A 27,574-nucleotide genomic window follows, 5' to 3' on the forward strand; every position below is an offset into this window, starting at 1 on the left:
GGAGCAGCCCCCCAGCCCGGCCCGGGGCGGCTGCCCTGCCCTCGGCTGGCTGGCCGCCCGCTGCGCTCGCCTTGCCTCCCCGCGCCGCGCCGCGGCCGTGCCGGTGCCGGTGCCGGGGCCGGGGCCGGGGCCGGGGCCCGCGCTGGACTGGGCTGGGCTGGGCAGAGGGGCCGGGCGGCAGCGCTGCCCGGGCCCCGGGCCCTGCCGCCTACTGGCTGCAAGCGGGGAAAGTTGGAAACGCTGCGGGGGGGGCTGGCAGCCAGGGTGAAGGACGCGGAGGAGGAGCGGGCAGAGATCGCACCGGAGCACCCGGGAGGAGCCGGAGGAAATCTGCTGGCGGCGCGTCAGGCGCCCTAGGGGTAGGGGAGGAAGAAGGACCTGGGGGGAGCACCGCGCCGGGATACCGCTCGCCGGGAGGGGAAAGCACCGCCACTGGGGGCAGGAGGGGGAGGAAGAGAGCGAGCGACCTGCTGCAAATCAGCTCATCCACCAAGAAGACAAACTGTCACCGCCGCTACTGGAGGATGCGCTGAGCGTCGGCTCCCCCAAACAGCCCCTCCGCGGCTGCCTGGTTACTTGGGCAGCGGGGCTCAGCCCGCGGCGGGCCAGGCGGGCTGCGCGCCCCTGCGCGGCCGCGGAGCGAGGGAAAGTTGCGCGCGGGGGCGCGGGGCTGCCCGCCCGCCGCGGAGCGGAGCCCCTGGGCGCCGCCACTCGACCCGGGCGCGGGGGCACCGCGGACAGAAGCGCGGAAAGCGAGGAGAGTGGGGCTGGACAGCACTGAGTGTCTGGGCTTGTTGCCGGCGAAGCGCCTTAACCATCATCCCAGGGATGAAGGGGGACTGGGAAAGTAACTCGGAAAAGTGAGTGGGATTCTTTATCTGCTTTTTTTTTTCTTCTTCTTTTTCCTCCTAATCCGAAAGGAGCCGCTTACAAGGAAGGCAAAAGCAGCCGTGTGCACACGCTGACGGGAGAGATACAGGAAAGGAGGACACTGCACGCTCGCACCCACACATCTGCTGGGCGAGGGTGCACGATCCTATGCTCGGTTTTCCCCCCAAATGATTGTGTACTAAAGAAGCAACACACAGTAAACAGATTCATCCTGCGACAGAGCACAGGAAGGTGAGACAGAAGCAGAAAGAGAAACTAACACTGAAAGGGGGGGGGGGGAAGCGACTGCGAATTACTTCCAGAGAAAGTGGGTGGATGTCGTGTTATCTGTGACTTGGGATTTTAGAGGATGCACCCTTACATTTTGCTTCTCTCTAGCCCGAGCCTCCTTTCTCCAGTGGCAGAAAGTGGCTGTACTTGATAGAAGAGGAGGAGGAGGAATAAACAGGAGGGTTTCGTTCAGCAGTGCTTGCGATGCCCTACTGATGCTGCTTTAAGGATTTTTTTTTTTTCCTGGTGGATGTTGATTTCTTGACCTCGATTTTGACTCCTCTTAGTTGTATCGCAGTTTTTGTTTTGTGTTTTTATTTTCTTTGGCGAGAAGAGGAAAGGGGGAGGCTGGCTTCGGTGTTGAAAGTTGCAATCATCATTATTTTGGAGCCAGCATGTGCACCAACATAGTCTACGAGTGGCTGAAGACCCTGCAGCTCTCCCAGTACGCGGAGTCCTTCGTAGATAATGGCTACGACGACTTGGAGGTTTGCAAGCAGATCGGGGACCCGGACCTGGACGCCATCGGCGTTGCTGTGCCCCACCACCGGCGCCGGATCCACGAGGCCGTGCGGCGGCTGAAGGAGGCAGACGAGACGGCGGCGGATCTGTACTTCACCCTGGAGCCGCCGCCGCCGCCCGCCGCCGCGGGGCGCTGCGCCCGCCGCATGGCGGGGCACGACGAGGCCCCGCGGGAGGCGGCGCCCCGGCACCGCCCCGGCGGCCGGCGGGGGGCGCCCCGCGGCGGGGGGCTGGCCGCCTACCCCAAGCTGAAGCTAAAGATTATGATCCGGGACAAACTCATCCGCGACGGGATCAACCTGAGTAAACCCCCGTACTCCAACAAGGTAGGAGGGGCCGCCATCCTGCCCCTCTCAGCCGTTGGGCCGGGGAGGGGCCGCTGCCTCCAGGTGCGGCCGTTGGGCCGGCCGTTGCCCCGAGGCGGGTCGCGCAGCGATGGGAGCCGAGCGAGCCCTCGCCCGGGCGGCGAGTCTGTGTTGACCTCCGCCGGGAGGTGAGGGGATGTGGCCAGGGCCGGGCTCCGCGCTGCGTGGGGGCTGCTGCCGCGCGTCTCTGGTTGTGGCTGTGGTGTTTTCTGAGGGAAATGTGGCCTGCGCTGAGAGCCAGCCCCGTTTGGAGTGGGGCCAAAGTCCAGAGTGGATTGGATCCACCACCCCTTCATGGCCTGACCTGGGCTCATGGGGTGGTGCACTTCTGTTTCACCTTTTTTTTAATTTTTTTTAACCAGTTCTGTTAAACCAGTCCAGTTTTGGGCTTGAATGCATACATTGGCAGGATAGTCTTTTCATTTTTTTTTCCCTCCAAAACTTTTCCATTGTGTTAGAGCATGGTAGTCTCTCTCATCTTCTGTTAAATATAGTCTCTTAATGCAAGTTTCTGTTGGTGAAATGGCTTATGAAGCAAGCAGTAATGTGGCTAGGGGAATGACTCCTCCTGTTGTTTGTATTTATTTACTGGAGGATGGTACTGACTGGCGAATGTCAAAACAATTCATCAGCCACTCCAGATGCGGGTCAGTCTATATCCAAAACACATGTTCTGCTGAAAGGCCAGGAAAGTGCAGGTCTGGGAAGAGTATATTGCAGCTTGAGGAAACCTCAACATTTATCTAACTCTTATCCTTTGAAAAGGTTAAAACATAAGATTAATGTGATTTGCAAGATAGAAATTGTTTTATCTAAAGCTTTCAGTAGGTTTTCTGCTGAAAACATGATAAGTAGAATAAAAAAAACTGTGGAATTAAATGGGTAGTGCCATGGATTAGAAAATGATTTGTGAAAGAAACTGAAGTATTATAATGCATGTTTGCTTCAGAGTTCAGCATAAAGTATTTCAAAATTGTTTGATGACCGAAGTTGCCAGTGTGTGTGTTTTTTTTTTTTCCTTCAATGCTTTGAAGTCAGATTTTTCAGAATGACCGAGCAGTTGCATTTGACCTTTAAGTTGTGGCTACTTTTTACTTCCGAAAAGCTTCTTTGACGATGTTGAAGCAAGGCAATAGGAAAGTCTGTAGGTCTGGTTTTATAGTAATTAGTAGGATTGTGAAGAATTAATTCAGATTTAATTATCTGAAGTAGGGAGCCTGGATATGAGCATAATGGATGAAATTCAGCTTGAGTAACTATATGGAAGTATGCATAGTAAGACTAACAGGACAGTAAATTTTAGGGCTACTGTTTTTTAAGGGCTTGGTGAAAGAAGGCTGCTAGTCACTTTTCAAGCACACTGCAGTTGACTGATTTGAGATATTTATTTGTTAATTTTTTTCTGAAAGAGCTGGCTGATTATATTGTCAGAGACAGTGTTTCAAATCTGATAGCACAGAAGCCAAATCTAATAGAACATCCATGAACACATACGTCTAGTCTAAATACAGCATCTTTCAAAACTTACTGTATCATTTAAGAGTGATTTCCCCCCCATTACCTCCCTTTAAAGTGATGCTTCGCTGGACTTGTTACCATTGCCCTCTTAAGTTACCATTACTTATATTAACCAACTTACATAAAAGTTATTACTTATCAATGTAGTTGCAGCACATTAGCTTCCATAGATATGTTTCACTTCTTTAAATTTTGTGTGTGGATGTGTTCATAGTCACCAATTCCATCTTACCAAGTGGATCTTCTACCTTCTGTCTTCTATACCTCCTCTATAGGGATTTTAAAGTTTCTGAGATGCCATCATATGACATGAAGGAAATTAAAATCTTTAGCATTGATTTTTTCTTTAGCTCACCTTATTTAAAATGGATGGGTCTGATAATAGTGCCAGTTAACTGTTAAGACAGGCTCATCTTGCACAGAAAGTGTCACTCAGCTTTAATGGGTTTAACTCTATATGCAGTATGTTGAGATAGAAAGAGGAATCAAACTTAATTTCCTAGTTTTATTTCAGCCTGTGTTGTCATTGTGTTTATTTTGGATGATATATACGTATAACATCACTTTTTTTTACAGTAATAGAAAAACTTTCTTCATCTCCTCTGTGTGAGTCACTTCACATCATAGCATGTTATAAGAAACCATAAAGCTGGCAAGATTTGAATGTGTGTTGCTCAACATGTGTCATTCTGGATGCCACTCACTGTAGGAATCCATTTCCAGAATGGCTTAAAGGGAATGGCAAGCGATCACGTCACTGTGCATTATTCATTGGATGTTGTTTAGAGTAAGAAAAATGAAATACTGTATTCTTTCATTTGTGAAAGAGCAATATTATAACAGTGTCTCTTTACATATATATATATATACACACACACATACATGCACATACATATATATTTATATATATATATACACACACACCCCTTTAGAAAATCTTGGCAATAACCTCAGCAACCTGTATTATACTTTTTATATAGAACATGCAGTGTTCCATGTGTCAGAAGAAACTGTATTACTTCTCCGCTATGCACAGAACTAAGGAATCGGCTTGAGGTTTGTGTCACATATACATTTATCAAAAGACATGTCCATCTACTGGTGATCCTGTGGATATTCTGGAGTAGGGCAGGAGACACTGAACTGTCTGACATCTATCTACGTTTTTTCTGCTGATCCACCAAGTAGCTTTCCACCTCTCTCCATGGTTTACATGGAAAATACCATATTTTTTTCCTTTTTATATAAAGTCTTTTAATGCCTATGGATGTAATGTACTGTAGAGGAGCGTGCTTGTGCGTGTGCATGTGTATATAAGGATATATATATGCATTTTTTTCCTGAAGCGTTTTTTCCTTAATGCATTTATTTATATTGTTCTCAGACAACTCTGGAGTTTTATTTGAAAATGTCCCGGAGAACTGGAAATGCTGCTCTTCTATCTTGTTTATGTCCTTCTGCTAGCTTCCTGAGCTGTAGACTTGTAAAAAGATCAAAAATGAGTATATTAGATGTGGATGTGGAGATGTAAAAAATATTATTTGTTGTCCTTTCAGTGTTGCAGCTGTATTTTCAGATGAAAGGTGAAACCACACAGTGGTAGTGACAGAAATGTATTGGTATGGTAAATTTAACTTTTTGATTACAGTCAGAAGGAATAAGTAACAACTACTTAGCACAGCTTAATGTAAATCTCTTAAAGACGTGCAAACTTTGAATTCAAGCCATCTGTGTGGGCAACTTTAGACACAGAGATTTATCACAAGCCATTTTGATTATTTCCATGGGAATTAGAACAAGGCCTCACTTCTTCAAATTAAATCTTTTATATTTTTCAAATATAAAACTAAGGACTATAACTGTAACTGAGGCAAACTCTACAGAAGTCAGTTTCTCTTCCTTAATACTCAAAGCCTTCTATTTTATTTCAAGCCTGCAGTCTCTGACTGATCACCTTAGAAGTCTCATGAATTTAAGAGGTGATGGACTTGAATGCCTTTCAGACAAGAATCTGCGGGACCTCTTTATGTCAAGTGTGCCTGAAAACATCTAGCTGATTTAAAACAAATTCTCCTTGCTGGTTGTAATTCTGTCCTTAATTAGGAAATTAATTATGCCTGGTGTAGGAATAGTATTAGTATTCTTCTGCCATGTAGAAATTTTGGGGGATGGATCTGATGGCAGAAAGGAACAAAAATGAACACCCTCTCCACCCCCCGATTCCATTTAAGGCAAATGAAGGAAAGCTCAGTGCTGTTCTCAGTCGATTGGAATGAAGAAGGTAGAGCCTTTACTTCCATAAAGATGCACTTCTTATCTTGGTGGGCTTGTTGCAAAATAGATGATGTCTATGCTGGGTTTGAACAGGAATAATGTCACTAAATGTCACTGTGGTATGGAAAGCAGGAAATCACCACTTTGGTCAATATGAAAACAAGAAGGGTACCTTGCTGTGGAATGTGTCAAGAGAAATTAAGTATTCTATTTATCTCAAATTTAGATTAAGTGACATTTAATAGTTTACTGGAATTTCATTACTATTTCTAATTGAAATAAATGGCGTAAACCCGTTCTTGAGGAACTTTATTCAATTTTTTATCTGCAGAGAATTGCAAATACATAAAAAAATCACTGAAAATAGAGGCATTAAAGCTCCCACCCCAATTAAGATGATTTGCTTAGCCTCAATAAAGTTATACTGATGTAGATTTCAATATTTATTAGAGAGAATAAAACTGTAGTGTGACATGTGTATATGACCTCATCTTCACTTGCTGTGTTGTTTATGATTATCAGCATGCTTGGAAAACAAACACTAAAATTTCAGCTGCATTTGAGGTCATGAGCTCAAGAGTTCAAGCAGATGTAGAAGGTAGGAAATCAGATTCCAGTGAATCTATTTAGACACCCAAGGTCTGTGCTGATGGCATAGAACAGATTTGTGTTTATGAGAGAACCTTTGTGTAATTCTTGCCATTACAAAATGAGGAATATTTCGCATAAATTAAATTTTAAAAGGTAAAGATGCCAACAGTACTGCTTTGAAACACACTGATTGAAACTTAATCCGGGGTCAGATAACATAGTGCTTTAGATAACTGCGGAATTGAATTGAGTGAATTAAAGATACTGTGCTTCACAGAAATGGCAACACTCACCCATACTAGAATTAAACATGAACCTTTCTCTAAAGACCTGGCTGCTTTGGAATAACTGCATCAACTCTGATTAGCAGAGCGTTCTCAAATATGCCTTGGGGAAAGCTGCCTATTGACAAAAGTACTAGTGCATTAAGTAGTAACAATATTTTCATGGCAATAAATTAGCAAAGCTACAGGCAATGTTCAGGAAGTGAAAAGGTATTTTATATATGAAACTACTGAATTTGCCTTTGACTTCTTACCTCTGTTTTCTTTTAGAGTAAAGAAAACATAGCACCTCATATACAGCGCAGTTGCTTCAAAGTCTAATTTATAAAACTCACAGAAAACAAGCTTGGAAAAAATCTTCTTCCAATCAGAACAGTGAGACAAAACGTTACAGAACATGAATAATACAGTACTGTGCTGTATTTGCATTTGAATTGTTCCTGGCTACTGTTAAGTGTGTTGAATCTCCTCTGGAAGTGTTGAACGTAAATCTTGCTGGATTTCATTGTCTCTCAGTTTTGAGGGGAGAAGATCCCATTAGGGCAAGTAAAGGTGGAGTCTTAAGAGGGGATAATACCAACTTCACAGTGTTCTCTCTCCTTTTCTACAGTAGTGTAAAGTTTCCTAATGTATTTACTCAGGTCTGATTGTCATGGGGGATAGCCAAGGGAGAAAGGGAGCATATGGTTCTTAGCTCTGTGGGAGCCAGGCTTAGCAGCAGGCTTCCACTACATTCAGCAGCAACTACCCTTGAAAGAGGAGCCTTCATTCTGGTGGCTTTAAGTTTGAAGGAAAAGCTAAACTTACTGTTCCTTGGCAAAGAAGAAATGCCTGGCCGCCTGTGGTTCCCTGGAGGCTTTTTCTTCCCCGAAGGACATGATTCAGTCAGACCTCTGTGGCACAAAGCTGAACTGAATTTTCTTAGGAAAATTCTAAACAGACCTTTTTGTGTACTGCACACCAAAAGGGGCACCACCATTTGTGTGGAAAAAGTCTAGCCATCAATTTCACTTCTGCAGGCAGAAATACCTGGCTTGTTTTAAATCGGTTTGATCATATGTCTTTCTGAAGAGAAAATACAGTTTAAGGAAGAGATTTTTGTTATTATGCCTGTGCCCAGAGCTTCTGCCTCTTTCATAGGTGAGATGATTAAGCCCATACTGTTGCACAATTATGTATATGGGATACTAAAGAAACAAAGATAACTTCTCACAAGCAAAGCAAACTTGTGAATCATTTTTCTAGGTTTGTATGTGGTCAATACCACTGTCTGTTGGAGTGCCTTATATATACACCATAATATCCCTCATTTCAAATGAGAAATTGAATAATTTGCCTAAAGTCATGAAAAATTTTAGACAGATGAAGCATCAGGACCACAAGGACTACAGAGTCCTTGTCCAGTGCCTTAACATTAAGAGTAAACTTTCTTACATATAAATAACAGAAAAGCAATTGAGGAATAAACAGTAACTTAGATATATGGCAGTTAGGTTTACTGTTTGTTGAAGTGTGTGTGTGTGTAGTTCTGCAAGAAGTTATGGGATATGTAATTGGCTGGATGTCTCACCCTTTCCCTGTATTGGTGGTTCTGTCTGCATATTTCATTATGAAGAGTGCCCATCTGCTAACATATATAATTATATACATATATATACACTTTACACATGCACACACACACACACACACACATATATATATATAAATATATATATAAACCTGAAACATACCCACAGGTATTGCAGAATTTTTGAAATGTGCAGTAGAAGAGTTTGAAGTGCCAGGAGTATCATTATTGCAGACTAGGAGTGAATCCATTGCATCACTTACAGGAGATGACTTACTGGTTTGAGATTCTTTCAAAACAGGAGAGAACAGAATGAACAGAATGAGGTTTAACTTTTAAATTTCTTGCTTTGTCAGTTTGAATAAGACCTTTTGCTTTGTGTTTGACAAAGCTATCTGGTTCAATCTCTTTGTCTAGGCTAATATGACGTCTTGTATTGATGTGCTTATCTTGACAAATGTGGTGGCTTGTATATGCTACAGGAATCGTCATTTATTAAAAGAATATGGCAACGCTATGTTTAGCACTGCCATGTTATTTTAAGAACGGCTCTGCTGCAGGAAGTGGAGAATTGTGTGAACCTTCCCTGACACTGCCAGTCTGCAAGCCAGGCTGGCCCAAAACACGGCGTGTAGTGAGTCGTTGAGTCTGTTAGTTTTGTCCCTTGCAGATAGTTTAAAAAAAAAAAAAAAACCCAAAAACTTTTCCCTTATGATTTAGCAAAACAAAACAAAAATGGTTTGTCAAACAAAACACAGCTATAAAGGCCTTCGAATGATACCCTGTCCTTGTTCTCTCAAACTGTTAGCAGTGTGTGAATTAGTGATACATGCCTCACTGGAGCTGTGCTACTCAAGTTGGTCTCATTCCCAGTGAAGTCAGTGGGGGTTTTGCCAGTGATTTCATTTGATGCTGGGTTTGGCTTGAAGTGTTCAAATTTAAATCAGCTAACAAGCACACCCTTACCAACTGTAATTGTTGTGATGGGTGAGAACAGTATGTCATAAGATGAGAACTATAAATATAGCAGTAGCATGCAAAAAGCAATCAGAACTTTTCAGAGCATTAAACATCACCATTGCCAGTTTGAACAGCAGCAAGGCAGAGTTCTGAATAGAGGTCTTACAGATTCACACCAGGATAAATGTTCAGTAAACATTTTCTGAAATCTGCATTGATGTTTATTGGCTGTAATCAACTAAATAGTTTTTTACAGTTGTCCTCTTAGTAACTTCAAATCAGGGAGAAATGGCATATATAAAGTAGAAGTTACAACTGGATACAATTGTACATCCTCCACGTGTTCTTTTTTCCCCCAGTAAGAATTGCTTTGGTTTTGATGATCCACAGCCTGAAGTATGGATACAGTGTTATCACTGCATATGACATCAATGGGAACATTACAGAGACATGCAGTCCAGTCCTGATGTCTGTGCCTTAGAAATCATACAGTAAGTTTTGAGGGAGTTCAAAACAGAGTTAAAAACCCTGAAGAAAACTCATCTTTTAGTCAGAAACTAAGGAAGGCTTGAACTGTTTTTTCCCAGAATTAAAGTGGCCACTTGACCATACCCTCAGAGGCATGACGGGAGATATTTTAATAGCAGGAAAAGACATTGTGAACATCAGTGGCTGAGAGCTGGAGCTAGGCTATTCATGCAGTGAAGAAGGCCAAAAGCCTGTAAAAACTGTAAAGTTAATTAACTAATAAGTCAATATTCCATAGAGAGGAAAAAAAAAAGTGTAGGAGCAGGTTCCAGTTCTGCAGCAGTGCCCTTGGCTTGTGGATAAAGATGTTTCCTGAGAGCGAGTGTTCTGCACTAGCAAGCTCCTGTGCCTTGGGCTCCAGAGCCCCCAGCCCTGCCATCCCAGAGCCCTCTGCCCAGCCCAGCGCTGCTTGTGTCCCAACTTCTCCTAAACCATCTCCCCTAAGTCTGCCTCAAGGCACACTGTATCTTCCCTAAGACCAAAGTCTTTCCCACTTGAGAATCTATAGATTTTGCCTCAAGTCTCCCTAACCTTTTTTGCCCCACCCTTATTCACTCATCAAAGCTGAGGAATGTTAACCATGATCTGGTTCAGTGGAAAGAGAGAACCTGAGGCAGCAATACCTTTTTGTACTCCATCTTTCTCACCTGATTCCTCCCCATCCCAAGTCCTGCATGAATTTTAGTCTATGTCCCTCTCCTGCTACCCCAGATTCTCAGGCAGTAACTCAGATCCTTCTCTTTCCTCCTCCCTGCTCCAGTGAGACGAAAGACTTTCCTTCCCACTTCAGAGAGTGGGGCCATTGCTTCTCTCTTTTTGGCCATCTGTGCCCTCAGCTGCCCTCCCGTTGACCAGCCTGGGTGGCTGGGCCTGAGTCATTGTCTCACAGAACCACAGCTCTAGATTTGGATCTAAAAAATTCCAATCTTAACACTCTGCCACAAGTTGCAGTTATCGAAAGATCCTCCAGCCTGAGTTCTGTGGCAGACAGAAGGGAGCGATCTAGGAAAAGAAGGATGTAGTGTAGCCTTAGAACACATCTGTGAAACTGTCTTAACTTTTTGAAGCAAGACTGAGTGTCTTGCCAGAAAGATAAGCTATAATTTCACTGTTATGAGTCCAGTGCAAAAATACTGAAATATTTTTTCGCATAATTTTTTAGTTCTAATTACATGACCAGGATAATCCCACATAACTATAGCATTTCTGAATTCTTCTCAGATTGTTTAACTGCTGCAAAATGGTTTTCTTCAGATTTTATTTAAACCTGCCCTACTGATAAATGCTAGTGTTTTACTGCACTGAGAATTCTTACATGAATGTACCTCTGATTTTTTTTTTTTATACACCTCGTAGTTTAGGTTTCCCCATAATTAGTCCAGCTGTTCGTTTAGCAGAGGTTTTTCCATAGCTAATGAATGGGAAGTACCAGAATAAATAGTTATCGAGAATTGATTTGTCCTTGAGAAGCTCTGTTGTAGATCTTCGTGAACTAGTTCCTCATCTAAAAATGTTAACCCAAGATAAGAATGGATGCCTATTTCAGCCTCTGTGATTGCATTCTCTCTCATCTCAGACCAAATTTCACAAGCAATTTTCATTTTAAAACACCATCCTGAAGAAACTCAAAGGTTAATAAAGAGTACTGTAGAAATAACCCAGCGAGGAGGCCTGTTCGTATTATTATGTAAAGGTGTTAACATTCAAAAAAGGGAGAAAACAGAAGTTAAGAAAATGTGACTGAAACTATATTTAGAGATCTGGAAAAAGTCACTTCCGTGTCACTCACTTTGTCATTTTCAGATGAAAAAAGTTATTAGATTTTTGCTATGATAACTTCTAAAGAAAACTTTGAAGAGAGAATATTTCAGATGGAGGATTTTAACACACATTTGATATTTATACAGTGGTAAAAAAATAATGCTCTGTGCTTGTGGAGGAAGATGGAACAGGAGAAAGTTTGAAAAGAATACCACTAGCTGTTTTCTTTCCAGGTCTAAAAATTACATATGGTAAGAACATACTCCAGGCAGTCAGTGACTAGCAGTTGTAAAATGCAAGTGTGACCTTCCCAATAAAGTAACGTGACACAAACTAAAAGAACAAGACATATGTAGTCAATGATTTTGTATCTCTTTAAGAAGTAACACTAGTATCCCTAGCAAGGTTATGGCAAAATTCCCCTGAAAAGAAGTGACTTCATTCCCCATATTTGTCATCTAAAAATTCAACGTTTGAAGTTTGTTCAACTTCTTCATCAATGACCTGGATGAAGGCACAGAGTGCACCCTCAGCAAGTTTGCTGATGATACAAAACCGGGAGGAGTGGCTGATACACCAGAGGGCTGTGCTGCCATTCAGAGAGACCTGGACAGGCTGGAGAGGTGGGCAGAGAGGAACCTCATGAAGTTCAACAAAGGCAAGTGCAGGGTCCTGCACCTGGGGAGGAATAACCCCATGCACCAGTACAGGTTGGGGGCTGACCTGCTGGAAAGCAGCTCTGCGGAGAAGGACCTGGGAGTGCTGGTGGACACCAAGTTAAGCATGAGGCAGCAATGTGCCCTTGTGGCCAAGAAGGCCAATGGTATCCTGGGGTGCATCAGGAAGAGTGTTGCCAGCAGGTCGAGGGAGGTGATTCTCCCCCTCTACTCAGCCCTGGTGAGGCCACATCTGGAGTACTGTGCCCAGTTCTGGGCTCCCCAGTACAAGAGGGATGTGGCACTACTGGAGCAAGTCCAGCGAAGGGCCACAAAGATGATTAGGGGACTGGAGCGTCTCTCTTATGAGGAAAGGCTGAGAGAGCTGGGCCTGTTTAGCCTGGAGAAGAGAAGGCTGAGAGGAGATCTTATCAACGTGTACAAGTATCTGAAGGGAGGGTGTCGAGAGGATGGGACCAGACTCTTTTCAGTGGTGCCGAGCGACAGGACGCGAGGCAATGGGCACAAACTGAAACACAGACACTTCCATCTGAACATGAGGAAAAACTTCTTCAGTGTGAGGGTGACAGAGCACTGGAACAGGTTGCCCAGAGAGGTTGTGGAGTCTCCTTCTCTGGAGATATTCAAAACGCGCCTGGACGCAATCCTGTGCAATGTGCTCTAGGTGACCCTGCTTGAGCAGGGGGGTTGGACTAGATGATCTGCAGAGGTCCCTTCCAACCTCAGCGATTCTGTGATTCTGTGAAGCATTGTTGAAAAACACTATATATCCTTTCAGTAGTGTTTTGGGTCCTGGTGCAATCATTTCTTGGGAAAAGGATTTTGTTCTTTTTAATAGAAAGGCATGCAAGTGCCATATAGTGAAAAGAAGGGAACTAACTTGAATGTCCGGAGGGTAGCAATGGAAATGAGCAGAGCTGTGCTTGTTCCTGAGCTCCCAGGGAAGTGGCCTCCATGCTCTTTACTCTCTTTAAATATCAGTAGCACTGCATAGTATTTAACCAGTTTGGGGTATTTTTCCATTGGCATTTAGATAATCTGCAATGCCATTTGTCATGAAGTAAGTTGTATGTGTTTGGAAAAGCTCATGTCAACATGCTGTAACAAGTAGATGACAAAGTGGGTGTTGTGCATCTCAAAATATTATGAATCTTACAAAATTGGATGGTTTTCATATGAATCTAAAGTAGTGGGCATTTATCCACCTATACAGGAACTGGTCAAGACTTTTGGTGTTGCCACAGGTGACTATTACATCTTAGTGCTGAAAGTTTGCTTAAAAGAGAACTTATTTTCTAAACTTAAATACATTAAAAAGAACTGTTTATGCAAGTCAATTCTTATGGTGTCTAACAGGAAATAAGCCACTGCAGTATATCCTTCCTGTGTATGTGTATAATGGTTTTGGTTTAAGGAAGGAGCATAGACTTGTCCAGGAGAACAAATTCCGTTTATAGAATTTGTGTTATAGTTCTTTAAATGGCTGAAACTAATGTAATAGTTAATAGTATCGGCCTGGATTTGGAAAATAAGGCTGAAATTCCTTTGTGCTGAACACACGTCTTCCTACATAGATAAAGAAATGAGCATCATCCTTTTAATAAGAAATAGCTTCAGACTTACTGAGCACAATGAATATGAACTGAAATTCAAGGAAAAGGTAGTGAAGGAATTTCACAAACTTATTTTCCTCTTCCCTTCTCATGCCTTTCTTGTTTTATTTATCATGGAAGATTTTTTTCTCCAATTTGAATTGGCTATGCAATTGGACAGAAACAGTTACATCTTTTTAATTAGGACAATTCTAACTTCATAATTTTCCTCTTTTGTTATTTCCCCCAATATTCTGTGAAGTTAAGAATATATATTCCATATACTTGCTAGTTTTCAGCTCATTTCTAATTTTCAGTTTCATTTCTAATTTTTATACATGATAGTTTTCAGTTCAGTTCATTCAATTTCTGTTCTTAAATGTTCAGCATGTACTATTTTAACTGAAGTGGTAGCGTATTCCTTCAAACACACACAGTATTTTAATACATTTATAAACTTTTGGAGGTAGTGTTCTAAGAATGACTTTCAGAATGATTCAGGAATTTTCACTAATCATCACTAACTAAAAACATTTCACTAACGTTTGCTTCTTTACACAGTTCCTCTCAGAAGTTATCTTGGCTCTTAAGTCATACCAACTTTGGCTTTTTAAAATATTTGCTGATGTGGTATTTTATTTTGCTGGCTCTTGGTGACAAAAGCGAACACTCTCCATTCTCAAGGGCATTGCTCTTGACCAACCCTTTCTTATTTTAAAATGGGTTTGGCTTGTGAAGTGTTATAATTACAAAAAATTTTTCTTGCAACTGTTTCAGATAATTTTTTGAATAGTAAATAGCACACAGACAAAGAGTAACACACTAATAGAGCAATATTTACATTTTTCATATTACATGGTTTTAGGGACATGTAGTTTGTGTGAGGGACTTCTTAATGCATTGTTAATTTACATCCATTTTTAAGCTTTGTGTTATATATGAACCTTAGTTTTGATATTGTCAGTGTTTCACTGCAGTTACACACATTAGACAGTGTCAAGAATATGGAACACTTCAATGTTAACATTGTAAGCCACAATTGTCACAGAGATATTTTTTCCTCTAAAAAGCTTCTGACATTAACTAAATTCCCTTTTATATGATGATGTTCATGTGCTTAACAATTGGTACATCAGGATGTTTTACGAAAAACTGCTATTAGAAAATATGGCAGCCATTAAATGTAAATAGGCATGCCTTAGTAAAACATATCTTGTCAGCGGATGTTTAGTTTTTAGTTTTAGGGATTTTTTTTAATACTTTTAAAACAGATTACAGCTTTGACTTTTGGTCTTAAATATACCTTTTCTGCAGTCTGTTTGCTAGCTGCTTGAAAGTGAGTCTTTCAGAATATATAACTGAAACACCATTCAAACATGTATATTGCTAGTTAAATAGCTCTTTGATGTAAGAGGAGACTTTTGAATTTTAATAATTAAGTGTTATCAGTTGCCTCATCTATGGGAGGATTTTCAAAAGCAGAAGAATGTTTATAGTAAATTCTGTTAGGTGTGTAGTCTCTGACCCTGTATCATGAAAGTCAGTGGAAATTTTGCCACTGATTTTTTGGGGGAATAGACTGAGGTTTTTGCAGAGGACTTATAATTCTACTTTCAAAGTACTATGCACAAAACATTAATCATTATGGTTTCTGGTCTTTGCCTTGCCTTGATCTAAATGGCTTATTAAACATATTTTTATTAGCTGCTGTTTCCAAGAACTTATGTCTGGTAATGGTTTGTGAAAGTTTTCTGGTTTTGAAAGGTCCTTTCTCTTCAGTGTGCCAAAAAAAGGAATAAGCTGCTGACATTTCCTTTTTTTTCTTTCTTTTCCTGGTAATATTGCCATCCATGTAACATTAAATTGATCTGTACCTCTTTTCTTTCTTTCTTTCTCCTTGCTTTCTTTTTTCTTTTTTTTTGCCCTCTCTTTCCAGTTTGGAGACATGTGAAGTAAGCTGTAACCTGTCAAACAGTGTGATGAGATTTTGGGTAATTTTCCATTTTCATCCAGAAGTGAATGAATAGAAAACATTACCAGTAAGAAAGAGATGCTTGTTGATAGATGAACAATTTTTATACAACAAGGAATCGGAAAAGCTGGTAATTGTGCTGTGATTATTTGCTGATGCTGGGTAGTTCTTTCAAAAGCATTTTTTTAGCCTATTTAAGAAGAGTTAGAATCCTGTATGTTAATTATAGGTGTCTTAGTGAGCTTAAACTGCCTGAGAGAAGCTAAGCTTGCAAAGAAGATAAAAGCTGCAGTAAAGAAGTCGTAGGAGCAAGGAGGTTGAGAGAAAGGTTTTTAGATTGAGATTTTATATTATGTTGTTTTGGAACTATGTACCCAAAGGAGGAGATCACTTTTTGACTTCAGTGCAATGGTGGAATTTGTTTGGAGATGGGTAGATTGGTCTATTTACATGTTCTGTCAATCTTAAAGGTGGAAATTTGGCAGACGTTGTAACTAAGATATTCACATTTCCTTTTCTTTTTTTATTTAAAGCAGTGTGTTTAGAGGAGTTATTGGCTGTCTGCCAATACACTCCTTTACTTTTCCTTCAGACAGAATTTCTGGTTTCTGTTTTTTTGTTTTTTTGTTGTTTTGTTTTTTGTTTTTAGGTTTTTGTTTTTTGTGTGTGTGTTTTGTTTTTTGTTTTTTTGTTTTCTTTTTTGTTGTTTTTGTTTTCCTCAGGACAGCTGATAAATACACGTTTAGAGACCCTGTAAGCCTTTTGCCTGTGCACATGTAGGCCGCTTTATGTGAGCCTGGAAATGAAAAAAGGCCTAAAAGAGTATGCAAAGAATGCTGACTCTAAGGATTTTTATGTTCCCAAAAATGAATATAAAGAATATTTAGACCTTGAGTTTCCAAATACTGTCAGTGTCTTTTAAATACAAGAAAAAATTGGAAGAGAAAACCTTTTTTTTTTTTTTTTTGGTAGGTTCATGTTTAGATCACAGCTCTGGATGTTGTTTAGACAGCTTGCAGCTGAAGGATATGTTTAGAAAAAGACTCCCGCAGTTTTATGCAAACTCTTCCACTGTACAAATAACTAAGTGGTACCGCTACATGAAACTGAACCAACTGTATATTCCTAAAGAGCAAAAAAGGAATGAAATTGGTGGAGCAATTTCTAAGTTTTGTCTTCAAAATGCCCAAGATTTGCTTAAACTGGTATTGCCAAAGTTGTAAGAATAATGACATCAGATCCACACTGAGAGTTAAATGTCCTTCTGCAGTTTGGCTAATTGGTAGTACCAACCCATACTAATTTTTGTGATTAAAATATTTTCTCAAATGGATTTAAGTGTTTTCCTCAGGCATTAGCTGGATTTTGAAAATACTGGTTGACAAGCACTTGTCTAATTTTAAGATCTCCAGAAATACAGTCTCTGTAATCTTAGCTATCATTCTTCTTACAGTGCTGAAGTGTCTCTTGCATTGAAGGTTTTTCCTAATATCTTAGCTAAATCTTCCATGCTATAATTTCAGTTCATTACTTCTTGCCGTGTTTGCTAGGAGCATGGAAAACAGATTTTTCTTTTGCTCTGGCAGTAAGCTTTAGCTACTTGAAGGCACTATTAAGTCCTTCCCAAATGTCTCTGGTAGAATAAAGAAGATGGTTCATTATCCTCCTTCTAGGTAACATTTTCTAGACCTCTTATCATTCTTTGAAGTTGGTGCCTTCTATACTCTGTCTTGAGCTGGTCTGTGGGGTTCCTGAGGTGTTCTGGACATGGTCTCCCGGCTGAGGTCTTATTGGTGTTGAGCAGAATGTTAACTACTTCGTCTTTGCAGTTTATAATTTTATTTGTCTACCACAGTGTGGCTGTTATCACTTTTGTAATGTTATGTTATGTTATGTATTGTATTATATATACTCATGCCTTGAATCTACAATAGGCCCCGAGAGCTTAAGGTAGCTGAACTAGCCAGTTGTTTCCTGCTGTTTGTGGAGGTAATGATCCCTGCTCAGGTGCACTTTCTTGCTGCTGTTCTTGATGAATAACATCGTTTTATTTGCCAGACTGTCCCTCTAGTTTAAGACTGTTTTGAATTCTAAGCCTGGCCTCCTATGAGATAATGGTGCAACCAGTTGAATGTGACCTGTTGAGATAAAAAATGTTCTCTGTTTCATCATCCAAATCAGTAATAAAGATAATTATTGCTGTACTGAGGACAAAACCCTGTAATATTTCTCTTGATACCTCTTTGAATTTTGGCATATATATTTTGTAAATATGTTTTTTCAAATACTTTGAACTCATGTATTATTTTTCCTTACACCATGCTTCCCTAGTTTGCTAATACAAATGTCATGTGAAACAGTATCAACAGACTTACTGAAGTCAAGATTTATGGCATCTACTTATTTTCCTCCCGCCAGGAGTTTTGTTATCTGGTATTCAAGGAGATTAGGCTGATTTGACATAATTAGTTTTTGACAAGCCTATGTTGACTGTTAATCATCTTGTCATTTTTTGATTCATGAAACAAAAGCATTTTTATGTAGGAGGATCAATAAGTTTTTCCTGTACAGCAGGATAATTTTCTTCAGACAAATATAAGCTTGTTTGATCCTTCTGTTGATCTTTTAGGTCCTGGTTGCTGTTACAGCACTAGTTGTGAGTGAGGGTTGTGTGCTTTCTGGATGCACAGCAGACCATTTCCTGGGGTGTATACTAGTGGTCTAGTTGTGATCCCCATGCTACTGGTCTAGCTGTGATCATGAAGCTAACCTAGTAGGTGAACTCCTGCGTAGAGCTGTTTGCCCCTACATATCTGATGTCTTTAGGGCACAGACATCTGTGTCTATTCTGCATTTCGCTTTCTGCTGGTTTACTAGTAGAAAAGGGAAATGAGTTTGCAAGTGGGAGGATAACTCTATGCTGCGTTTTAGCACTTTGTGCCTAAAGAGAGTTAGTCTGTAGGCAATTTAGGAGTGCATACGTGCAGAAGTGAAGCCTGCAAAAGAAAGCCTTGAGACACTTGCATAAATCATTTCCTGAGGAGTGCTGTGTGCATTTTGACCACTGCCAAGGATCTGGCCTGATGTGTATTGAATGCTGTATGCTGCACGGCATTCATTCTGTTATTCAAAACACAGCTGAAGAAAACAATAATGTGCCTGGGTCACAGATGAATCATGATTACATTTCTCAACCCTCAGGCATATCTTTATTAGTCTGACTCAAAAGTGTAAACTATGGGAAACACTTTCCCTACTGAGCATGTCACGTAGAAATAAATGTGTCTGTTCTGCATCTCCCTGCAGATGTACCCAGTTCAGGGTCACATACCCAGTTCAGGGGTAGGACTAATTTTTAATCACAGCTGTTTGGGTCTCCCATTCTCCCTCTCATCTATGCTGTTCTGCAGTCTCTCTTATATCAAGACCTTAAAAAGTTTTACAGACTTTTTGTAGGTCTGGCAATGGGCAGAGAGGTATTCTGCAGGCTGTTTTTTACAGAGAGGTAGACTGATGTGGAAGAAAACCCAGATGATTAATTTGCTCAAGTTTACACAACATGTTAGGGACAAAGGGTCTGGAATAGCTTGTTGTACAAGTATGGGCAATTGAATGATTGACACGGGAACAGATGTAAAGGGCATACCACAACTTTTATTAATTCTGCACAGAGAACTGTTGCTTTCTCCTTTCTCTCTCAATGGTGCATCTTACTGTTGCTTTCCTAGGAATTCAGCTTGCATGCTTCTTGACCAACCCCTAGGACCTTAATCCCTTTTTAAACCCATCTAACCTTTCCCTTACATGGGAGAGTCACAGGATTATTGTACATTTCTTCTGTCAACGGTCATCCAATAATGAAATCTTGGATATCACTACCTCTGAAGAATGACTCTCCATTAATTGCAGTGTGTGATGGTCATATGTTGCAAGGACCTATATACTGTTGTGTTGCAAAAGGCAGAAGCAACAGCAGTTGACTATCACACCTTAAGCATTTGGCCTAACAAGAAGAAATCATTTCTTGACCCTAAAACAGGTGTTCGGTCATATGCACCGCATCTTGAAACATGGCTTTCGTAATAAAACTATGGGGAGGAATGTGCAGCTAAAAGGAATCAAGTTCTTGGAAAAACCTTGGGAGAGTTTCAGTGGACAGGCAAGAGAAAACCAGAGCCAAGTGGCTCTTGCATTTTCTCAGGCCTTAGCAATGGAAGGGGAAGATGAGGAAAAGCAGTGCCTGCACCACCATGTCTCTTTCTAGTGCTGTATATCTTACTCCTTACTGGTATAATCAGCAGATCTTCCTGTTAATCCAGTGGGAACCCATTTAGTGTCTTTAAGTGTTGTCTCCATTATCTTTCTAACGCACCAAATATGTTTTGATTCACAAGTGCTTATCTTAACGTGAAGGGGGCAAGATGCAGCATATTGGAGATAATACCTAATTACTGAACCACATGTTCATCTACATATAGTTATGCCAGGTTTGGCATTTTCCATTCAGTTTACTTTTAAACAGATGAAAATCTTCTTAAATAATGCTGATATTGCCCCCTTGCAACACACTGTTTCTGAAAACAAACAGTTCAGCATATTGCTTTTAGGGCAGATATTTTGCCTGGTTGCTCTTAGCCTGGAGCTTTCAGAAAATTAGGAAGTAATTTAGGGGAAGTTATAAACCACTGAAAAAGAGTATTAAGATTAAAGAATGCCTCTTCAACCATGGCTGTTGCTGTTATTAAAATGACATTATAATCTGATCGTGTAATAATTGGCCATGTAGAATTTCTGTGTTAAAGTTGAAAAGAGAGGCCAAAGTATACTTTTTACCTTGTACTGTTCAAATTCTGTCCCTGAACAGATGGATCTGCAAATTGTCTCCTACTGATTTAACGGTATCTGGTAGAAGTTTTGATTTACGAATACCACATCAGAATGAAAAACAATTGTTACCTATACTAAAATAAACTTTGACCAGTGGAAGTAGACAATGACATCAATACGTAGGCCTTGAAAAATCTTTCTGTTTTACCAAATTAGTTTATTTCTATCGCTCATACTAATAGAAGCACTTCCAGATGCTCACAACTTTTCTTTTTCCTTTTTTAAATAGGAACTGTCTTCTAATTTCCAGCCCACTTTTATCAGTGGTTTGTTACTTCTTTTTTAAAAAATGTTAATGATTACTTTTATTTTAAATAGGTTACAGTGTAAAAAGAAAAACGAACAAAATCCTCCACTTGTGCATCGACACTAGTATGGGTGAATCTGCTTTGCATGTAGAAATTAATTGTTCCCGTACAGTAGTTGCGATTCGAGGAACACACCAGATTGACCAGTGTTATGACAGCAGTCATATCTTTTCCTCTTCTATGTCTTTGTTTTGACAGCTGAAACAAGAAAAGCTCCTCCAGTCTGTCCTTGTAAAACGGGCTGTCTAAATCTGTGAACATCCTAATATCCTTCTTCTATACCCATCTAACTTTGTATGCATTTTTTGAATGTGGGCATATTCTAGATTAATCTTCTACTATTTTATGAGATGGCTAGCTAGCATACATTTTCATGTATTTAGAAACATTAAAGCTGTTACCCTAATAAGCTTTCTCCTGTTATGAGGTATTCAATTTTTTGATTCACCTTCCATCCCCCAGAAAACACATATTCCTAAAAGCCAATAATCATATTTATATGATTGCTTTATTACTAAACAAGTGTGATAGGTTGCCCAGATAATCTGTGGGCACTCTGTTTGAGGCATGTGCAGTATTTTACCACTCTGTGGCATGTTCCTGGACAATGCTGTAGGTGTTAAGTCTTACCAGGTGTTGTAAGCTGTGCCTTGTAGTCTTTAACTACAGGTCCAGGCTTCATATACACCACTGATGGCCTTTTCAGATTTTATTTGTAGTGCTTGGAGCAGATTTTTTTAATTTGTGATTTTGGGAGCCACATGTATTATACAAACAAGGAGGAGTGCCAAAGCTGATCCTGAACGTTTTTTATACCCCAAAGCAAAGTGCTGCTGGTACTGACACTGCCACTACCATTCTGTTAGATAAAGCAAATGTTTTTAAAGTCAATTCTGCAGGGCTGCAATTCTTAGAAACAAAATAATTTTGAACACTAGTAAGGAAATTTATGGATTTCAATTATAGCTTGTAGGGTATTATAATTCCAGTTTTATACCCTGTGCAGTTCACTGTTTTGGATTTTTAATGGGCATAGAGCAGTAATCATAAAAGTGATTCAAAATGCACCCAGTAATTACAGAGATTTGCTGTTGCTTTTGCATTAAAAATTATGATGATTTACAATCAGCAAAATTGCAGTCTGTGGTTTTAGTTAAGATACGCTATTACACTGCTTATTAGTTATGGTCAGTGATTTAAAGCTTAAGAGCTGCATGTTAGAAAGCTGTAAAATTATTTATTCTCTAATAGATGACAGTAAATTTAAAACAGATGTTATATTAATTATAATCTTGTACATTAAAGAATACATATGTAGCTCTTTGTATCTTCTTTTGTTGCTGGAAATTATTTACAACCACCAAAGCCACGTATATTTTTGTTTCCCTTAATTTCTCTTAATTACTACTGTCCACAAATTTGAAAATTGGCTGCCAGACTTGTTGCTATCTAGAAAGTAATGTAAATAAGTCCCTTTCTTCTCTATACCCCATCCCCAAAGTACATATCTATGTATATATGAATTATTGAAAAGGGAGCTAATATGCTGAAGTCATGAGCCTTTAAAATGATATAGAATAAATTAACTTAAAATTAAACTTTTGAATTTGCATGAATAAATTGATAGTTTTTTAGACCTTGCAAGGAGAGAAGACAATTATTTTTAAATACATTTGGAGTAAGGTAAGAATATGGAGGCTTTTTTCTCACTTTTCTCCTTCCTGTCTATCTTCTTCCTTTCCTAAATATTTCTTCTCTTCTGGTTCGCTTGCTGCATCAGAAGTCAATGAGAATGGATGACCACCTTTAAGTGTATTTCTGAATTGAGTTTTGCATATGAGAGGTTAAAGCTATTGTAACAATAAAATATTTCCTCAGAACATTCCAAAGCATCAGCACTGAAAGCACTTTTCCCTTCTTACTAAAGCTGGATTTTAACTAAGATAAGATAGTGATCTGGTACATTAGTAGTCAGGTCACGATGTAAAACACACTAGCATAGTTACTGATTATATAGCTATTCATTAGAAATACTGACTGAAAATTTCAAAACCAGAGAAGTTTTGCAACCGTTGAAGGACAGCAGTTCATTTCATATAAGTTCTTATGGAAAGAGTGCCCTTTTGTATTTGCCCCAATAGTGGCACTACAGTAAAATTCATAGCACTTTATTTTAGCTCATGTTTTATTTATGTGGAATCTATAGGTGACTAAAGTTTTAATCATTACCTTGCTCTAACAGTTGTATTTATTTTACTGCTTGCGAAACATCCTAAACTTCTGTCCTTTGGAAATTCTTTCCATCAAAATCTATCTTAATCTGAGATAGTGGAAAGGACATTTTGGAAATGCAGCAGAGACCACCTCTATCCTAGCCACTTCAGGAGTTGCACACTCTGACAGAGTACCTTATTTAAATGGTTATGATGGTGTGAAATGGGGTGCACTGCAATATCAGAATAGCAACGTTTTATCTTTATTTTGATGTGGTAAATGACTTACAAATTTGTAAATGCAAGGCAGGACATATGAGGCTCAAATCCTAAACTGATAAGAAAGATTTTTAGATCATAGTGTATATAGGACTAGAGCTTGTTGGACATTTTCTGCTGAAACTTCAGAGTCCAAAATGTTTCATTCAGATTCTTTCAGGTTGAGTGAAGTTTTGGTTTCTGATGAAACTCCTCCCAGGCTCCCAGCAGAATCTCTCTGGTCTATAAAGTCAGCCTCAAATTTTCATTTCTCCTTCCCAGCCTTCTCCTGTTTGGAAGACCTGAGAACCCCTAGCTGGTGTTTGGCCCCAGTTTCTGGAGCAGATCTCTGCTATATCCTTGAAACCCGGCTGGGTTTCTACTGTGTAGCCACCACTCAAACTTTTGAAGTCCAGGAACTGATTATCAGGGTCAGGAAGAGTTTGCCCAGGAGCCGTATAGCCTACAAGCCCTCACAGCTGCTCACTGAAATTGCATTCTTTCATAACTAAAGATGCCTTTAGCCAAAGCTGTTTTTAACAACTGTATTTCAACTAATACAGTGAAAGTAAAGAGTTCAAATCAGAATCAGGCCCTCATTTTATAAGCATTTGGAACTGGTAGTGTTAAGAAAAATGATGCCTCTTTTAGGCAGTTCATTTTGTATCTGTGCCACCTCCCCATCTTGTATGAGAACACACACAGAAAAGTGAGAGAAGGATTGGTTTTTACTTGGATTAGTCCTGTGGTATAGGTAACTCCATGATCATGCAGAGACTGGTGGCACAAGTCAGGAGATGGAGCAAAGGCAGAGGCAAGGACGTCAGGGCTGGGGGGAATTCAGGAATGCTTCAAGGTTTGCCTCTCCTGCCTTAAAATATGTCAGCCTCTGCCTTTGTTGTGTGCTGTAGGTTTATGTTTTGTAAACAGGATTATTATAGCCAAGTATTAACTGGAAGGGGTAGTGAGTGATGGATGAATAGCAAACAGCACTGTCAGAATTCTATGCTCAAACAAGCTTCTCTTGTATTTGTCAAGAGAGTCCAAACCTGCCAGTTTCAAACTACTTATGGATTTGTAGAAAAAAACCTGCTGGGTGGAGTTTATTCTTTGTTGATTTGTGTAGTGAATTGTGCTGGATAGGTTAATACTTGCTGCTAATAATTCAGTGGTTTCTCTGTTTAGACTCTGTTTCCCATGTAATACAGGAAGGACAGAAAAAGTAAGACCTTAGTTCCCAATACGTCTGGAAAGCAGGAACATCTGCTGGAGTCATGAACTGATCTGATCATCCTTCTCTTAATTAGTTTGTCAAATGTCACTACAGTTCCATGTAGGGAAAAGAGGTATTTCCTTAATGACAAGGAAATAAGACAAACAGCAAGCAAAAATTGGATAGACTTAAAGTATGCTGCTGCTCTTGTTTTTATTTAATCATAACTGTCATTTATCATGTTTAGTTCTGTCTTGCTAAGATCTCAGTAGCTTTTTTTCTACCAGTGTATATGGTTTCAAGTTTAAGTTTTAAAAACTGTTGGCCTTTCATCCTTCTAGTAATTACTGGAAGTGAATATAGGTCAGAGTTTCAGTTTGGATGTACTTTTTGACATTTCAGTTTTCTCTAGCCTTATGTTCATCCACCCTAATAATGATTTTTTGAAGGTCTTCTTAATGAGTACTTTTCTGCAGCAAAGTAAGGAAGAGGGAGGTATTTGAATTTGTGAATGGCTAACCAAAGTGTAAAATGGTCAGACTTCAAATGAATCTATTACCTGAAGTTCAATTTAGCAATAGCAATTATGTTTGAGGCCTTTGGTTCTTCAGGGGGAATAGTAATCCATAGCTAATCTTTATGCTAGGAAAATCAAAGACATTAATACTTTTTTTTTTAACACCAAAGTATTTATACTGTTCTACTCCTAGGGATTGAATATGTAAGCTAAAAGCGTATTATATCACACTTAACTCCATATTGATCATTAAGCTTGTGAAGCTCAAATAAGGAATTTGTGGTCTGTAAGGCAAAATAGACACCTGACTATGTAACAGTCAGCACCTGAGCGCATGAAGGCAAAATCAGGCTTCTTGGATTAAAGCTAGTTAGACAACAGCAGTAATGCTATGATAGTTTAGACTTTGGTGTTAACTGTACAGTCCTGTAAAGAACTTTCTGGGCAGCAAGGCAGGTACGCTAGGTAGATGTGCAAGTTACACTGTTAACTGTCCTGGAGATGGGTTTGGTCTTTCTGATTTGTTAAGTGCTGCTGAGTCCTCTGAGCATTTCTTCTCGCCCTGGGAGTACAAGACAGTAACAGTTTCCTATACAAAGCAGCCCGCTACAGCTGTTTGTTAACACTTACTGTAAAAGTGACTTGTTTGCCTTCAGTCATGCTGAATTATGTTAGCCTTTTAAGATGAAATATTCTGAAACCAGCTGCATTTACATGCATTAGCTGAAGCTGCCTAATTAGTTTAATTAATTAGCATAATGAGCCAAAGCTTCATTCTTCTGCGGGGTTAGACTGTTGGGTAAGCCTTTGGGCTCAAATTCAGTATTTGAAGTACCTGGACTAAACTAGTGCAGACGTGGATGAACTAGCAATTATTTTGTATTCCCTCCCCACCTTTTTTTGGATTAATCTCAAAAGTAATATAACATGATGTGGAATTTATTAAAGGTACTAAAGGTATAAAAGGTAGTAAAGGTTGGGTTAGTATTTATGCATATAAAGGAGATTTTAAAGTCTGCCAGAATGTAGTCTTTTATGTGAAGACTTGCATGAACTTCGTGTGCGCAAATTTTCTTGTGACTAGTTTAAAACAAAAGTTTGAATTATTAATATGTGTCATATTGACTGCACATGAGATTGGAGTGTAACTTGTTGGGGTGGTTTAATATAACTTACTGAGAAGTGCTCCTGTAACTTTTATTAACTCTTTAAATTGTAGATTTTGTAGAAGTTATTTGGAACCTGTATTAGCAAACTGTAAATGAAAATCAGGCCACTGTAGAGCACCACCATTGGAAGCTGCGTGCTTGCCACCATCTCACACATTTGGGCATGCTGAGTTTCTGATGGCAGGGGAATATCTTTTTTCTGCCAGCTGCATGCACCACACTTTCTTGAAGGAAGCAGAATGCTTTGGTATTCTGCTTCCCCTATGTGCAGGCTGAGAGCGTGCCCAGCTCCTTGCTCTTTCACAGCATGTGTGTGTGAAAGACAGCTAGAATATGGACCACATACAAGTGTATACTAACCTTTTAGGACTTTTCAAGGAACTGATGTTTTTTCTAGAGTAGGGGTTACTTCTACAGAGATGTATTATGTTTTCTGTCTATGTACCTGTATGTCTGACAATATATAGGTTTTTTTGTGATTAGCTGTTCACAAAGTTTAAGGGGCAGAATTCATTTCTGGTGTAATTTAAAACACTTGTACGGAGTCACTACATGGTTGAATTTGGTGTGTTTTGTCTCTTATTTCTTTTAAAATTGAAACAATGGTAGCAGTGTGACAGCATTCAGTAAAATAAATGTAAACTTACATTTTTCAATACTGAAAAATTTAATGTGTGATACTCTGTAGATAATACTGTCACAAGATAGATTTGCAGTGACTTACAGGGCAATTGAAGCACTGCATTCTTTGCATTTGTACTGATTTTTTAATTATTGTATGTCTAGTCACAGTACTGCATCAAAACCATCCCTTCTTCTATATCTTATTGAATCAGAATTTCCATTTCTTTGTCCAAGAATGAATTGCATTAAAGGTGTTAATCCTTTTATATGTATTTATGTACTGACCTGCAGAAGTGTGAGAAAGAGGATGCCTTACACCAGTCTCTTCCCTCTTACTTTATACTATTGCATTGTAAATAATCTGTCTGCGGAATATGTGAATACACATTGTACCTGTTTTGGTATTCAGCATCTAAGCATGCACACACATTACACCAGCAATCAAAGTATTGAGGTTTATATAACATAGATAAAAAAGAAAGTAAGGAATTGTGGCAAAAGGACACATTTATTTAGAAACAGGTTTTAAAAACTATTGATATAGAGAAATTGAGGAATAAAGACTACATGTGTGAAATGGTAGCAGCTGGCACATACTTGCATAATTTCAAGT

General features: G+C 39.7%; 1 protein-coding gene across 1 annotated transcript in view; it reads left to right on the forward strand.

Annotated features, from left to right (window-relative positions):
- Window positions 1-241: 241 nt before the first annotated feature.
- SASH1 (SAM and SH3 domain containing 1) overlaps window positions 242-27,574 on the forward strand; it is a 600,683-nt gene continuing 573,350 nt past the window's right edge. Inside the window, exons 1-2 of the mRNA XM_067293544.1 lie at window positions 242-359; window positions 921-2,009. Coding sequence (XP_067149645.1) covers window positions 1,557-2,009 — 453 coding nt within the window. The 5' untranslated portion in view covers window positions 242-359; window positions 921-1,556. The remainder of the gene's footprint in view (window positions 360-920; window positions 2,010-27,574) is intronic.

The sequence above is a fragment of the Apteryx mantelli genome, chromosome 3, assembly GCF_036417845.1.
Source record: "Apteryx mantelli isolate bAptMan1 chromosome 3, bAptMan1.hap1, whole genome shotgun sequence".
Classification (NCBI taxonomy): Eukaryota; Metazoa; Chordata; class Aves; order Apterygiformes; family Apterygidae; genus Apteryx; species Apteryx mantelli.